This window comes from Melospiza melodia, chromosome Z (genome assembly GCF_035770615.1).
Source record: "Melospiza melodia melodia isolate bMelMel2 chromosome Z, bMelMel2.pri, whole genome shotgun sequence".
NCBI classification, from domain to species: Eukaryota; Metazoa; Chordata; class Aves; order Passeriformes; family Passerellidae; genus Melospiza; species Melospiza melodia.
This window is the reverse complement of record NC_086226.1, coordinates 51647141-51662223: the sequence shown is the minus strand read 5'-3', so window position 1 is coordinate 51662223 and position 15083 is coordinate 51647141. Positions and strand designations below refer to the sequence as shown.

Genomic DNA, 15083 nt, shown 5'->3' with positions numbered 1-15083 from the left:
TCAATATTAATTAATGATGAAAGTGGAGCAATATAATTGTCTTGAATTACAGTTTAGGAAAAGCAGTATCCAATACTAAATAGATAAAGAGAGAAAGAAAACAGAAGTAAAGCCCAAATACAGAATTATTACCTGCTGATTATTTTCTGCTAAGGTCCGTAGCTTGCTCATAGCCTTCTCAGCCTCAGCTGCTTCTATTATTCCAACACTGAAAGCAGAGACACAGGAACAGGCCACAGAATAGGCAAGTACCTGAAAAACATTTTATTCCATTAACTAGTCTCTAATCAAGCTCAATGTAACAATGGTCACATTGAATAATGTGCCAGCATGACAGAAAAGATGTAACATTTTCAGTTTATACTTCCAGATATTTATTCCCTTTCTGAAAGACTCTTCATTGATGCTAATAATGTTAAACAAACGCAACTAAAGCTTCGAAGTACCTCTGGTTTTACAGAGGTCAAACTCCTGACCTTCCACACAAATGTAGGTATTCTCTAAATACAAGTATCTGATCATTATTTATGTAAGCATATTCAGCATGCTGTGCTCCCATCAAGCAGGTCTGTCAGGCCAGAAAATCAGCACATAGAACTGCCTGTCACACGCATCCCACAACACCAGCCTCCTATCCTTGCGGAAGGATTCACCAGCAACATTGCTTTTCTGTTCTGCCATGGAGAATAAATGAACTACCAACAAAGCAAGTGTGCTTTGTTGTAACCTCCTCTGTACCAAAGTTAAGCAGCAGAACAACATGACTCTGAGGGAAGCAGACAGCACCTACCTACTGCGCAGGATTGACATCAATTTGACCTCTAGCAAGTAATGTGCAGATTGTACCTTTTGCTGCAGCAGGCCAATGGGTTATGTGCAAATCACCTACAGTTCTGAAAGAGCCTCCTGTGCATCTCATATAGTAGCATTCATCCTAGAGTGCTGCCCAAATTTTACTCATCTCTACAAATCCTTACAGAGGTTTTAATTGCAAAGGGTAAGTTTTCTTTTTCTTCCCAAACTGTCTCATGATGTTAAACAGTTGCTGCCTTTCATCTCAGAAGTTGCTGTATTGAACTCAGTTTAATTTCAATAATGCACTTGGAGATCTCTGGGGACACATAAATTATTTCATAGCTGTAAGTAATTTTAATGCATGGACCGTAAGTTGCAAAAGGCTAATCCCCAACACATATGTACTGCCAAAAAAATAAAACTCCATCTATGAAGATGTTTAATAAAGAGCTTTCAGAACATTACCAACAGGGGGAAAAGAATAATGCTATCAATCTCTGTTGACTCCTGTAAGAAAAACAGAGGATTACGCAACTCAACTGCTCAGCTGCTCCAGTCTTACATATATCATATACACACAGTGTTGCTTTTCTCGTGCAAAACATTTGCTTGTTCTGATTTTTGTTTTCTGTGGCAAACTCTTTGAATTTCATCAGTTTTCATTCTCAAGTTTTACCTCAGCAGAGTTATAGGCTAAGTACATGGACCATGTCAAAACTTACAGGACGTATCCTGGAAAAAAACTTCCTGAAATGCAGGGCTCAGTTTAAGTGTTCAAAACATAAAGAGAACATAAATGGGGGCATAGCAGCATGCACAAGTACAGAATTCACATTAGCTAGTGACACAAAATTTCCAAGAAATATACAGAAGGCATATTGAAAGGACGAAGTATTAGTACTTAAGTTATCTCTAAGAGTAACTTGTTGTCTACTTTTAGTAGATCAGCTGAGCAGTAAACAACTGTATGTAAGAGACCCATATTCATAGTTACTCATGATCCAACTTTCAACAGTTTTATTAGGGGTTAAGGAATTAAAGAAGACCTTTAAAGGATCATGTCTGTTATCTTCAGGCAGTTCCTTAATGTCTTTGCAAGATTACACATTATTCTATTCTTATTGTTGCTGTTATTATCACTTTTTTTCCCAGCAGACATAAACCCACATATTGTGAAAGAAAAAGTAGAAATTAAGCCTTCCAGTATCACAGATAAAAAAAGTTTGAGCAAAAAGGCTGTAATTATTAAAGGGAAGAAACAAAATAAAAGGAAGACTTAAAATTTGTGATAAAATAGGTCATACCTCTTGGACTCCTCTGCTTTGGTCCTCACTGCTGTCCAGGTATTTGTAGAGTTTTCGCAATGAAGCAGAAACATGCACTCGTGATTCTGTTTGGCTACTGTGACTCATAAATGAAAGAACAAGTCCTACTCCTAAAATACATCCAGTGCTTTAAGAGAAAATAAAAGAGAAAAGATTAAGTATGCTTTGGCTGCTCTGAACTCCCTTTAAACCCTAATAAAGTTTGTGAGTAAGAAGACCTCTTGGCCTTGCCTGATAACTAGCCCTGTAGATAATTTATTACCACAGTCAATTTTGCAAATGGTTTTTATTTCACACATCATTTTCAAGAAACACCAGATGAAAGAAGAGCATAAGAAGAAAGTGTTTATTTAAATAATAAGTCCTACACATACAACCTCACTATTCCTTCTGTCTCTGAAGAACCAGTAGCCCCAACAAAAAATGCCATAAACTACTATAAAGGAAGTATTGATCCAAATTTCTGTGTGTCCTGATAGTATAAACTAGGAAATCCCAATTAGACATACTAATTGCAGGTTCAATGAGTGTGTTAGCATCTGCTGCTGTCAGACTCCTTCAAGAGCTGTTACACTTGCAAAAGTAATAAAATTAGTCATTAAGGCAGAGAACTGCTAAGTCGGCTTTCTTAGTCAGGTAAGAAATTAAGGTATTCACCTGCATTTCCTAACAGGAATGATCAGGTGTGCATTCTAACTTGTACGTACTAAAATTTGCATATCCTACAGTGGAGCAGCTTCATCAAGGTAGACATATCCAGCACAACTAACAGTTTGATGCTGAGGATACTTAAAATTGCAACAAGAACATAGTTTCAAAGGACATAATTTAATAGGGCAGCTGGCACAAACATCTCCACAGTCTCCACCTCTCTATCAGATTTTTATTCAGAAATTCCATTCTGGACCAAAGATCTTCTACTAAATTCTGCATATGTACTCCCATAACAAATTCCAAGTCATCAGGTTTGTCAGAAAACTTCCAAACAGTTCTGGCTTCCATCATGAGATACTAAAACATAGCAGACACTTATTTCATCAGTTTTCATTCTCAACGTGATCTCTCACTGGCACACATCCCCAGTTGCTCTTATTTGTAGATGATTGTTTTCCCCCTGTGCACATCTCCCTGACACTGCTTGTAGCAAACAGCAGGCAGTGAAATGAACATGGCTAGGATCTTAGACATTCTCCTATCCAACTTAAAAATGGTCAAGAAAAAAAAAGCTGCTGCTTTTACTCAGGTAGGTAAAAAAGAGACATCTGAAAAGAACTTCAGTCATGTTTTTAAGACAATGTTTTACAGTAACTGGGGATTAAAGATGATTGAGCATGGCTAGAAGACACAGAGGGGTGTCTTGGGAGTGATTTTTTTTTTCAGCAAAGACCAAACAAACCTTTTTAAGCGATTGGTATATCCGAATTAATGACTAGCCAATAAAACAAGGGCATGGCTTATATACAAGAGTTCTAAACTCAAGTTTACACTATTGCTTGTTGACAAAACGACATAGAAAGAAAATAGAGTTTCTCATTAGAGCTATAGTATTTTATGTTATTCACAGTTAATAAAGTCTTAAAACATTATTGAACACTAAAGAAAGAATAAAACTTCACCTTCTCTGCCCCACTTTTTGTAACTAACAATTGCTCTCATTTGGCTACCTTATTTGTGAGCTACATAAAATGAGTACTAGGTATTTTTCATCTACATGATATCTCAGATTTCCTAGCACATTTTAAGTGTTTTACTGCCAAAGCATGAGGTTGCAGGGAGTTCTGCCTTCCACTGGGCGTAGCCTGAGCCTGGACATTGCCACACCTGCACTGCTTAGCAGACCTATGCTCAAAACACTGTCAGTCTGTTTTTTGTGAAAAAGAAAATCACCGATTTAGCAGGAGTGAAACACTGGTGAAAATGCTTATGCCTCACAGCTGATCATGCCTTTGTCACATTTGATGAAAAGGATGGAAAGGACCTTCCTTTGGAACAGCAGTTTACAAGTAGAAATGCAAAACTTGGACAACTCTGAAACATTTACAGCTCTACATTACTTCTTTGCTCACAGAGAGAACTTGTACTAGACACCTTTAAAAACCTTTAAAACCCCTCTCTTCAATCTTCCCTCTCCTGCTTGCCATTGTTTCATACTCTTCTGGCAACCTCTCGCTGCCAGAAAAGTCTGGCTTGGCTCTTCTCTGAAGCTTTGATCTCCAGCTAACAGGCTGCACAAACCAGCAATAGGCATGACAAAGGGGCGCAGCTGGTAGAGTCTCTGTGTACTGTGTGTCTCACCCTGTGCCACTCAAAAGGCAACAGAAATCCTCACTAAGCTGTACAGGTTCACAGCCCAATGGTGCACAGCTATGACTCCTCAGAGCTTTTCAGAAAGTGCACTGGAGAAAGGAGGGCAAAGGAAAATGGGAATTATTGCTGTTTCTTTTGAACAGTGAAGAGCTGGGCAGAGTAATGCTCAAACTGAAAGAAAACCTTATGCACCCACACTGAGCCAATCAAGATACTGCAGTTCCTTCCCTGATTTGAAAGAGAAATTACTGCTGTGGAAGAAACATCCTGCCATGCTAAGTTAGCTGTCTCATGGTAACTGACAGGTGTTTTATTGTCTAAGGAGATTCAAGTTCTAACTTTAAAAACTTAAGCAATGCAAAGTCTGTGACTGACTCTGTTTTAGGGAGCGTACCTCCAAAGGGCCTTTCCAGCCTGCCTGAACTGGTGATTATATGCAACTACTCAGAACCTGCTGTCTCCTTGTCCAATTCTTACACTTTTCTGTGTAGAATTAAGGAAGAAAGTGTGAATTTAAAAGGTATAGTTCGAAATAAAGTATCACCAGTAATAAATGAAAACTCACTTGTATTCCAGACTGGTGTCAAAGCAACAGTTCTCCAACACATCCAGGGATTTCATCAGAACGAAGTTCATCTGTTGACCAGGTAAATCACTACAAAACCAAACCAAAACAGGAACAAAAAATTAGATCCAATGCCTGACAGTAGAAGAAGGACTTGATAAACATCATCTCAGCTAGGTGTGTAACTATTCATAAGCTGAAAATTCATGACATTTCACACTATTAGCTTTCTCAATCGCTCTCCACCTCATTGCCTAACTTACTGATAAAAAAGACACATTTATATCTCACTCCAAAGATGTCATACGTATACCCCTCTTATAAAACATATACTCAATTTTCATAATGAACTGGACATCTTTAATGGAAACTAGATCTATAATCTGATATAAGCTATAGCTACATTCCTATGAGTTTTGATTTGTTGCAATACAATGCTTTGAAGAATGTGCAAGATTAAGCTTTCAAACCATGCAGTGTAGTGAAAGAGTAAAACTAGACTGCAAGAAATGGTTAGAAAAATGTATTCACTTAACATCCCTCACCACAGAAATGAAACAAACACAAACCCCCAAAATACTGATTCACATACTCCAAAACACTGGGCTGATGTAATTCATTCTCTTTAAGAGTCTTTTAATGCTTGTATGCAGCTCAGTTGTCCCACTGACTAAACATCCAAAGGTAGTCCATTCCCAAATTATATGACTGAGTGAGTGGCAGCAAGGCATCAAGACACCAAAACATGAAAATTAGAATTCAGCAATGCCTCAGTTTCATCAGTATCAGATGCCTTAGAAACATTAGTTTCACTGAGTAAATTAACAATGACAATCAAATCTATTTGGTACCTGTGCTTGTACACTAATTAAATTTTTTTTATGGGTATACAAGAAGAAAAAATCCCTAGTAGTCAAAACTCTGGAGGAATATAAAGTCAAACCTAATTCTTAATTTCTCAGGAATCACCAGAAATTTGCAAGTGAGGCCAACCTTTCTGAAAAGGAAGCATTTTCTAACAACTTCAGAACACCTGTGTGCTACCAACACAGCTGTAACAGCATGCTTTAAAGACAGCTCATTACACTACTTCTATCCTCACATTTGTAACTCACATGATGTAAGCGAACACTGTCACATGTTCAGAGCACCACTTACAAAGGAACCAATGAGGGCTGTGAATTATTTTACAACTATGTCTTCCAGCGTAACTAGTCCCATTAAAAAAAAATCTGTTGTTCTTCTAGCTGACTGCTTTGCTCTTTGTACCTTACGATATTATGAAAATTAGTCACTTATCCTGAAGGAATGACAAAATACCTAGGATAGCTCTGGAGGGGGCTAAATTGTGGGGGGGGAAGACTGATAATAAGAGGCACCATTTAAGAAACATCACAAAACCCTTCAAGAATCATTTGCCTATGACTTGTATACTTTTATATACTTGTATACTTTTATATACTTTAATTCCTCAGATCTTAAGGCCACATGAAGAAAAAGGAAGTTACCTATGCAACTACATTAAATATGGCAGTTCTAACCTGACTTTTTCTTCGTATAAACGTGAGATGAACATCCCCAAACCAAGACCCATGTGGATTTGAACAGCTTGAGACTCGTCAGCATTTGGTTTCCCAGGTAACCTGTCAGTCAGCATACTCAGGACCTCCTCAATCTTTTCTTTGCATGATACAATGAAAATTGGCACCAGAAGAGACAAAGCTGTGGCTGCACAGGTTCGAGCTATAATACTAGCAGTATTTTCACCTGAGTAAGATTTCTAGAAAAACACAAAAAAACACAAAAGACAGCATTTTTTTTCTCTTATGCCTTTTCCAGGTGACAACACTCAGCATTTGAGGAATTTAAAATAAACACCTACAGAGCTACAGATGCATTGCAATCCGACATTCCTTGCATGTGACTTTTACCGTTTTGATAATAAAGACAAAAACTTCAAGCAAACACAAATATAAACAGAAAGTACAATGAAAGAAAATTAACAAGAACAAGAAGAGTCTTGATTTTCCCCTATTCCAACTACTATAGCTCAAACAGAACCAGGAAACTTCATTGTTAGAACTCCAGGTATGAAATACAGATATATTGCCTTGCCTTTTGTACCACAGCACATACCTGGTAGAACCATGGGAAGACCTGACCTTTCGGCTGGTAGCGGCTATTCACAATACTCAAGAGGGTCTCCGTGACCATGGAAATCCATTGTTTCATAGGAATAAAATCAGGTTCCGTCTATAAAAATCAAACCAAATTGGTCATCATTATATTTTCTTAAAGCAAGTTCCACCTAAACAGAAGCTCAGCTGATGATGTTCCAGCTGTGATCCATCATGAATGAGATTATTTTGTCATTCCTAAGTAGTGTAAGTATCATCATTTATTTGTCAGTGCTGGCTCTCCAGACACTACTTTTGAACAAGTACTATTCAGTAGAGCCAAAAATTATGAAATTATGAAAGAGTTTGGCTGGCTCAGTGGCCATAGAGTGACCTCTATCTCATCTGTCAAAATGGCCAAATAAATGACTATTTAGACATTATGCTTCTGGTGACAAGGCACATGCATATCCTACCTGCTTGGGTACCACAGAATGTGACAGACGGCATTCACTGAGTATGATGAAATTTGAACTTGAAAATGCGAAGTACTTCACACGCACTTACCAGCCCCCCCAAACACCTGGTCAATACTTCTCTGTATTCCACAAAGAGAACGGACCTCTCCCAGATTCACTCACCTCAGGTACCCCTTCAGTGTCTGAAGAAAGGCTGCTTTCGTATTTGGCTACAGCAACTGCAAGGCCAGTTAAAGCAAAAATAGAGTTTCCTTTCACCACTGGGCTGTCTCTGAAGAGAAAAAAGAAAACATTTAAGAAACACGGTAGAGATGCTGGCAACAAAACATATTTATCAAAGCAGAAAAGTTATGCTACAGATGATCCAGGAGGGAAGGTCTTTGTCCCTGGCAACTTCATTGGGCTCTCTTCTAGCTCAGCAGCAATCTGCTACATTTTATCTTCAGGAATTAGAGAAAGAATGGAGGGAAGAAGTGTTTCAGTATTTTTTTTTCTTGTCTGTCTTTTATATAAAGGCTACTACACACACGGTTGTATAAAAACAGAAGCTTTCTTCCACTATAATAAGGAATGCTACCCTGCAGAGCAAGTAGCACTCACAGAAATGCAGCAGTTGGCCTTAGCTAGTACCATTTCCATAGAGGACAAAACAAAAACATCTTCAAATGGAGAATGCTGGAGAGGCAGATGCCACTTCATTGCAAGATGCCGCTTCACAGCATGAGAAGATTTAGCAGAGCAGCCATTATTATCAGCTTAAAAAAAAGTTTCTGATTATTTCCTTACACTACAAAAACACTACCATCATGGAAAATGATAGGATTCATCACTTCTATGACAGTGCAAACCTTTAAGGAAATCAAGTAAGAAAATCTGACAAAAACCAGAGAAAACATAACTGTCCTCAGTTTAGTATAAGGAAGTATGTTGATATTCTAGTCATTCCCATAAAAACAAACTGCAATATAATCCTGATGGAACTCTCTTACATCATTTTACAAAAGCACCTGAACAACTTGACTGTACAAGACCACTTACAGGCCAGTAGACTTTTCGCATCAGTCTTCAATTTCTAAAAACCTCCTTGACTGCTGCTGTGAAAATATATTTACACAGCCAACCTGGCATTTATTCCAGATCCAAAGACATCATTGTCACAGTAAAAGTATTTTCTGGAGTTCTGTTTTGCTTTTTAAAACAAGAAACATGAATCTTAGTGGAATGTCATCATTTGGAACAGTGAAATTACCTTCTCTCAGATAAGAGGTACTTGCAAAGAATTACAAAGTACTTAGTTAAGTTCTTTGAAGTCTCTCAGTATCTTTTGCTTTAAATAATTTCCTAAGCTTCTAAAAGGCAACATTTTATTATGTACCTCAGAGAGAAACTTCTAAATCCACACACTCATAAAACCTGGATGCTTTAAACTTAATGAAGGCAAAAATCATCTTGAAAAGATCTAGGAGGAAAAGAAGCAGTGTCCCACTCTTTATTCAAAATATGGGAAAAAACATCATCTGTAGTAATTTAGCAGTCCTTACTTGGAAGCACCTTTGATGACATCGGTCAACATATCTCTGACCCTGCAAGAGAACAGAAAGAATTTACACCACGGTTATTACTGTATAGCATGATCTCAGCTAAATTCCTCTTCTGTCTTACAGAAGGTTAACAACTGCATCAGCCAATGAGAAAACAGTGCAAAATAATTACAAGCATTTAATCGGTAAGAAATTTTTGCACCACCCCGAGTTTCTTCAGGCTCATGTGCACTCCCAGTGTTTCATAAAGGGCTCTTATTTGTCTTAATACCACTCTTTGTAAAATGCTGGTTCACAAGCACATCAAACGCCTAAGCTTCCAGATCATTGTGCTATGTTCTAGCATAATGAAATCTGAATGCTTTATAAAGGACAACCATTACAATTTATTCTACAGTTTATTTCTGGAAACCACTACAGGCAGTTATGCTATAACATGGTATATAAACTTGAATCAATTTAAATTAAAGCCATAGAAGTGGTTACAATTTCTTACACATTATTATAGTTGATTTATAACAGGCTACTTGTTTTCAATTGTTTCATTTTGCATTCATATCAAGACTGAAGCAGAGACACAATCAATCTCCTACACTGAAAGATGTGGATGAGGAGAGAGATCCTCTATTCTAAAACATACAATTCTGTCATCGCCATGAATGTCATTCTACATAAAAAAACAACTTTAGACTGAAAATGCATGTCCCCTAAAACAGAGCTGTATGTTATAAGACTGAGTTACACCCAAGCTTTCAAAGAAATCTACCCAGATCTTTCTTCACAATCACACTGCTTTTACACAGTTTCAAAGCCACAACACTAGAAGCATTTACAACTTGGTAACTACCAATGCAAAATTGCACCAAAAATATTTGCAAAATTTACATAATAAAGGATTAACACTAAAGTTTATACCACATTGTCCACAATTAGGTTAACCCTAGTGAGCAACAAAAATGCTTAACAGATGCTGAAGTTAGGGCCCTGAAGAACCAAGCAAATAATTGTGAACTGGAAAAGAAACTAAAGCTACTACTGGGCTCCAGTTAATTTCCTGCTTTGATTTTTTTCCTGATAAAGGGAATTCTGTTCACTTTTGACATAGCTTACATTATCACCATTTAGGAAATAAAGAACAGAAATTCTTTCAGGAGAAATCTATGAAGGCAGCATTGCTACAGGCCTTTTTATACCCTATCAAGAGAAGGATCAGTTACTAATAAAGGACTTTTCTACAACACTGTAGCATTCTGGATCTTACAAAGCAAGCCTCTATTCCAGAATTAGCTAGAATTCAGAACAAATTCTGAATTCCTCTTGAGTGGGACTTAATAACACACCTTTTAGATTGAAACACACAAAAAGCATTTTGGCTTTGTACATATTTTGATTCCAATACACTTATGAACAAGCACAAACCCAGATAATTATACTGTCCATGGATAGATATTTTTTTCTCTTGTAAAGCCTCCCACTTTGCACCTTCTTCTCCTGGCCATGCACATACATGGCTAAATCCTGACTGAGACACCCTTCTCACCTATCAACAACAGAATTAGTGCAGAATATGGATCAGGGTGTGCATCATGTGTTTGCTTTAAACAAAATTCTCACACTCAATAATGGTAACTTAGCATCAGTCCACCATGACATATGTCAGATTGTGACTTGCATTTCTTTCATCAAGGTATTTTCAGTGAAATAGCTCATTAAACCCCCAAGAAGGAAATTTTTATCTTTGCATAACCCTTCTCCTTTAGCATCCTATAAAACCATGGCATTACTTAACTCTTTCCAGCTGCTCACCCTACAAAGTTTTCAGGTTCTGCAGAGGGAAACCCACGCATATGGAAACCCTTACAATTACCCAATATGCCTCCTTTCCACTTGCCTCTCCCACTATGGTCACTGTATCTGGTGGTTGGTTGTTGCTGAGTTTCAGGTTCTTTTTTCATTAGTGCTCATACAGTTTTTAAACTTGTAAAATGGAAGGCATTTAAACCTTGTCCTCCTCTGTCCCCTTACTTGCCACTACAAGTGGTCAGGAGCACACAGGCACTTTCTTACCATAGCCAGGCTGTAAACTGTTTGTACTGCACCTCTTCAGGATCCTCTTTTCCATGTTTTAACTGCATCTCCAGCTCTGCCTGCCTCCCCTGCAGAATTGCAAAAAAAGTAAAAAATGGATATTATAAGCTTTATTTACATAATATTTCTTCAGAGAACATTCAGGGAACACATGTAGCCTAACCTAAGGGCAAGCTCATAAGTGACCTTGACTGCTTTGCATAGGGGTCCCACTGTAATATACAATATATTAGGGAGAAGAATCCATAATTTGTTGTTCTGAGTAAGAAAAACAAACTGCAGATAGCATAAATGACCACAAATACTGAGGCATCTATCTAGTACATGCGGAGCCAAGTTCCCTTGAGAAGGGCTACAACAAGCAGGGACCGAGCTTAGAAGCCTGATAGCTAAAATGGATTCTAACAGCAAAATATTGCTTTCTTGATGCTCTACTTAGGGCAGTATTCCTCATTCTTTTACTTTACATAACTCTGACCTCCCTGTGATTTCCTATACCATTCTTTCTGTATATTTAAAGAGGTGATATAGATTCTGCCCTCTAACATGCTGTAACATGTTGTAACATATATGTTATCTAAAAATACCTAAAGCAGCTTTGTTTTAACATTCTGTCACAAATCAAGAGAACTATAACTTAACTTGTTTAGGTTGTGAATTACTGCTCCTTAGCAGATTATTAGGCCTTAAATGAAAAAATACATATGCTGTATTTTTTGGTATTCAATGCTTGTAGTTTGGATGTACATACCAACCTGAAAACACAACACAGTGAATCTTGACAATCCAGGTCTCACTCAAAAAATGACCCTCCACAGAGATTAAAGGAGTACATCAACACACTGGCTAAAAAGAAGGCAGTGTAGCAGCTCAGAAACACTGAATTATGTACTCTCCAGACTACTTATCTTATACTGCAGTCTCTTTTGGCCACCTCTGAGGAAATGTACTAGAAAAGTGTAAGGATTAAGTAAGAAGCAACAAACACAGGCTCTACTGTCCTGTAAAATGGCAAGAAATCCTACTGATCCTTTAGAAAAAATGTGGTACATGCTAAGCTCTGTGTGAAATCTTGCCTTGGAAGGGAAGAAAAATAGGAAAGTAATTAAATGCAAGAGACAATGCCCCCCAAGACCTAAACCTGCAATTTGAATAGTTGCTGCTTATTTTGGTAATGGGGTTGGCTTGGTGGAGGATCTTGCATTTTGTTGATGGTCCAGATAAAAATTGTTTTGAAAATGTGAGAGAAGCATATGTTTTGCTGCACAGCAAAACAAGGAGCAAAGCTTCTAGAATTTGTTCAGCAACCTGAGTTGCTCGTGCTGAAAACAGCTGATGTGGCCTGGAAATACAAACAAATAAACCCTTCTAGTAGCACAAAGAGAGCATTCTGGAAGGAAGCTATTTGCTGAACTTTGTTTAGATAATTTTCCTGTTGAAAATCAAATTATACTACATTGCTCTAGATACCAGGTCAGCTAACCTAATAAGAGAATTTAAGATATTTCTTAATCATTAGATAAGGTTGAAAAAATTGAAAGAGGAGTCTCTTACAGTGCAGCAGAATGACATGCTGATTAAGGGGAAGTTCTTTTTAATGAATCATCTCGACAGCTTCTGTCTCCTTTATGGTACTACTATTTCAAAATTTCTATGCAAGCAATAGGTTAGAGCTCTAGCTAACATTTCATCTTCTAAAAATTCTAAAAATTGACACTTTCTGTAAGCTGACACATGAACAAACCTGCATGAACCTGAACTGTAAATAGAAACTGCACTTCTATAAAGCATCCCAGACTGTGCTGTCAGTAGCTGAAGACTCATTTTTATTTCTTTTTTATAAATGTTATAATCAAGCACCTCAAGCTTTACTTTTTTTAACTTATATGAGTTACCAGCTCTTACTGGTAAAATTAAAACCCATATCACTTGAATAAGCATGAATGTCCACAATAATATACACCTCAAAATTACCTGCAGGACTGCACTGTAGGTTCGACTCATAAATCCTAACCAGGTCTGTGGCAGCAATATGGAGTGGTGCCATTCAGAAGGCTGAATATTAACCTGTGCAACACACCAGAAAGGTTAGAAGCAGTTACATTAAGTCCAATATATGCAGAATCTATGTTCTCCAGTCTATGACTTGCAGACAAACATTCACTCATTTCCACGGCCCATTACACAAGGCTGCAGGAAATTAAAATGATCATGTACTTTATTCTCCTTTCTGATTTTACCCACACCAAGGTACTTTCAACTTCATTACCCAGGCCAGTCAAAAGTGGTTGCTTGAGGCGGTGCCACAAGTAATTGATCCCAGAGAGACAGTGAAACTGTATGAGGCAATAAGCACAACAGTTAGCAGCACTGGCAAATGTTTCTTCACAGTTTGTGAAGATCTTAGAAGTTTCTAAAAGCAGAATTGTTAACCAAGATAAATAACTGACCTCCCCCTGTATGATTATTTTCCGGAGTCTTCCTACTTATTCATCTCTATTTTATGTCCCTAATTATCTATGTAGTCAGTATTCTTTCTTCACTTGGACTTTTTAACAAAAAACAAAAGACCATCCTAAAGCTGTATGCTCACTGCTTTCAGTGAACCTGAAAGACTTGTGAATAAGTACTAATACATCTATACAAATAAAAACATTCTAAAAGTCAATTAAAAAAAAAACCAACATACTCCATCTTGTAGACAATACAAATATGACCTGTAGTAAAAACCAGGAAATTTCATTCTAATAATGACTAATGAACACTAGTCCTTCCTTTTAGTTAAAATTATATTCACACCTCATGTCTGCCCATTAATTCCTCCAAAAGTTTATGAACAGTCAAGGTTCCAATCAGAATTACTTTCCTTGGGTTCCTGAGGAACCTGCAGCAAGTCCAGTCTTCCCCTCAGCCTCTACTCTTGAACTATTTTAGACTTGTGCATTAGACTATATAGTCTAATTCTGCAAGTCAACAGACAGCTAAATATGAGTCAGCATGTGCCAAGGTGGCCAAGAAGGGCTGGATCAACAATGATGTGGCCAGCAGGGCCAGGGCAGTGATTATATCTGTGTCCTCGGAACTGGGGAGACCAAACCTTGAATCCTGTCTTAATTTCTGAGCCCCTCGCTTCAGGAAGAATGCCAAGGTGCTGGAGCATGTCCAGAGAAGGACAGCAGAGCTAGTGAATCACCTGGAGCGCAAGTCCTGCTTATTAGGACTCGCTGAGGGAGCTGGGGCTATGTAGCCTGGAGAAAAGAGGATCATCTGGGCCTTACTGCTCTCTACACCCTCCTGAAAGGAGGGTGTAGCCAGGTGGGGATTGGTCTTTTCTCTCAGATAATAATGGACAGGACAAGAGTACATAGTTGAAACTGTGCCAGGGAAGACTCAGTCTGGATATCAGGAGGAATTTCTTCATGTAAAGATCTGTTAAGCATTGGAATGGACTGTCCAGGGAGGAGGAGTATTCACCATCCCTGAAGGTGTTCAACAAATGTCTGAATGTGGCACTTAGTGCTATAGTGTAGATGAGAAGGTGGTGACTGGTCAAAGACTGGTCCCAATGAGGTCTTCTCCAACCTAAATGAGTCTGTGATTCAGATTTAACTGGTCTTGTAGTGATTTGTGAAGTTCCCCATGTAATCCACACTTGTGAAAGCCAACAAAAGCAGACCTGCAAAATACTGTATGAATATACAATATTCACGCAGGAATTAATTACAAAGCTTTAGGCATTCTGTGGCATTTCAAACATATCAGACAATATGGTCTACCAGGAACACCTAAAATTTGTGTATGTGTTTGATGACAATAGAACTGCTGAGGTGCTTTTCATTAATTAACTCTCTTCATGGCAGTAAGCA

General features: G+C 37.9%; 1 protein-coding gene across 1 annotated transcript in view; it reads right to left on the bottom strand.

The window, feature by feature from the left end:
- Positions 1–15083, bottom strand: part of FOCAD (focadhesin) — an 89656-nt gene that overhangs the window by 15260 nt on the left and 59313 nt on the right. Inside the window, exons 23-31 of the mRNA XM_063180995.1 lie at positions 13192–13284; positions 11197–11285; positions 9130–9171; positions 7751–7859; positions 7129–7245; positions 6534–6772; positions 4993–5082; positions 2100–2247; positions 133–252 (exon numbers count right to left, since the gene is read on the bottom strand). Coding sequence (XP_063037065.1) covers positions 133–252; positions 2100–2247; positions 4993–5082; positions 6534–6772; positions 7129–7245; positions 7751–7859; positions 9130–9171; positions 11197–11285; positions 13192–13284 — 1047 coding nt within the window. The remainder of the gene's footprint in view (positions 1–132; positions 253–2099; positions 2248–4992; positions 5083–6533; positions 6773–7128; positions 7246–7750; positions 7860–9129; positions 9172–11196; positions 11286–13191; positions 13285–15083) is intronic.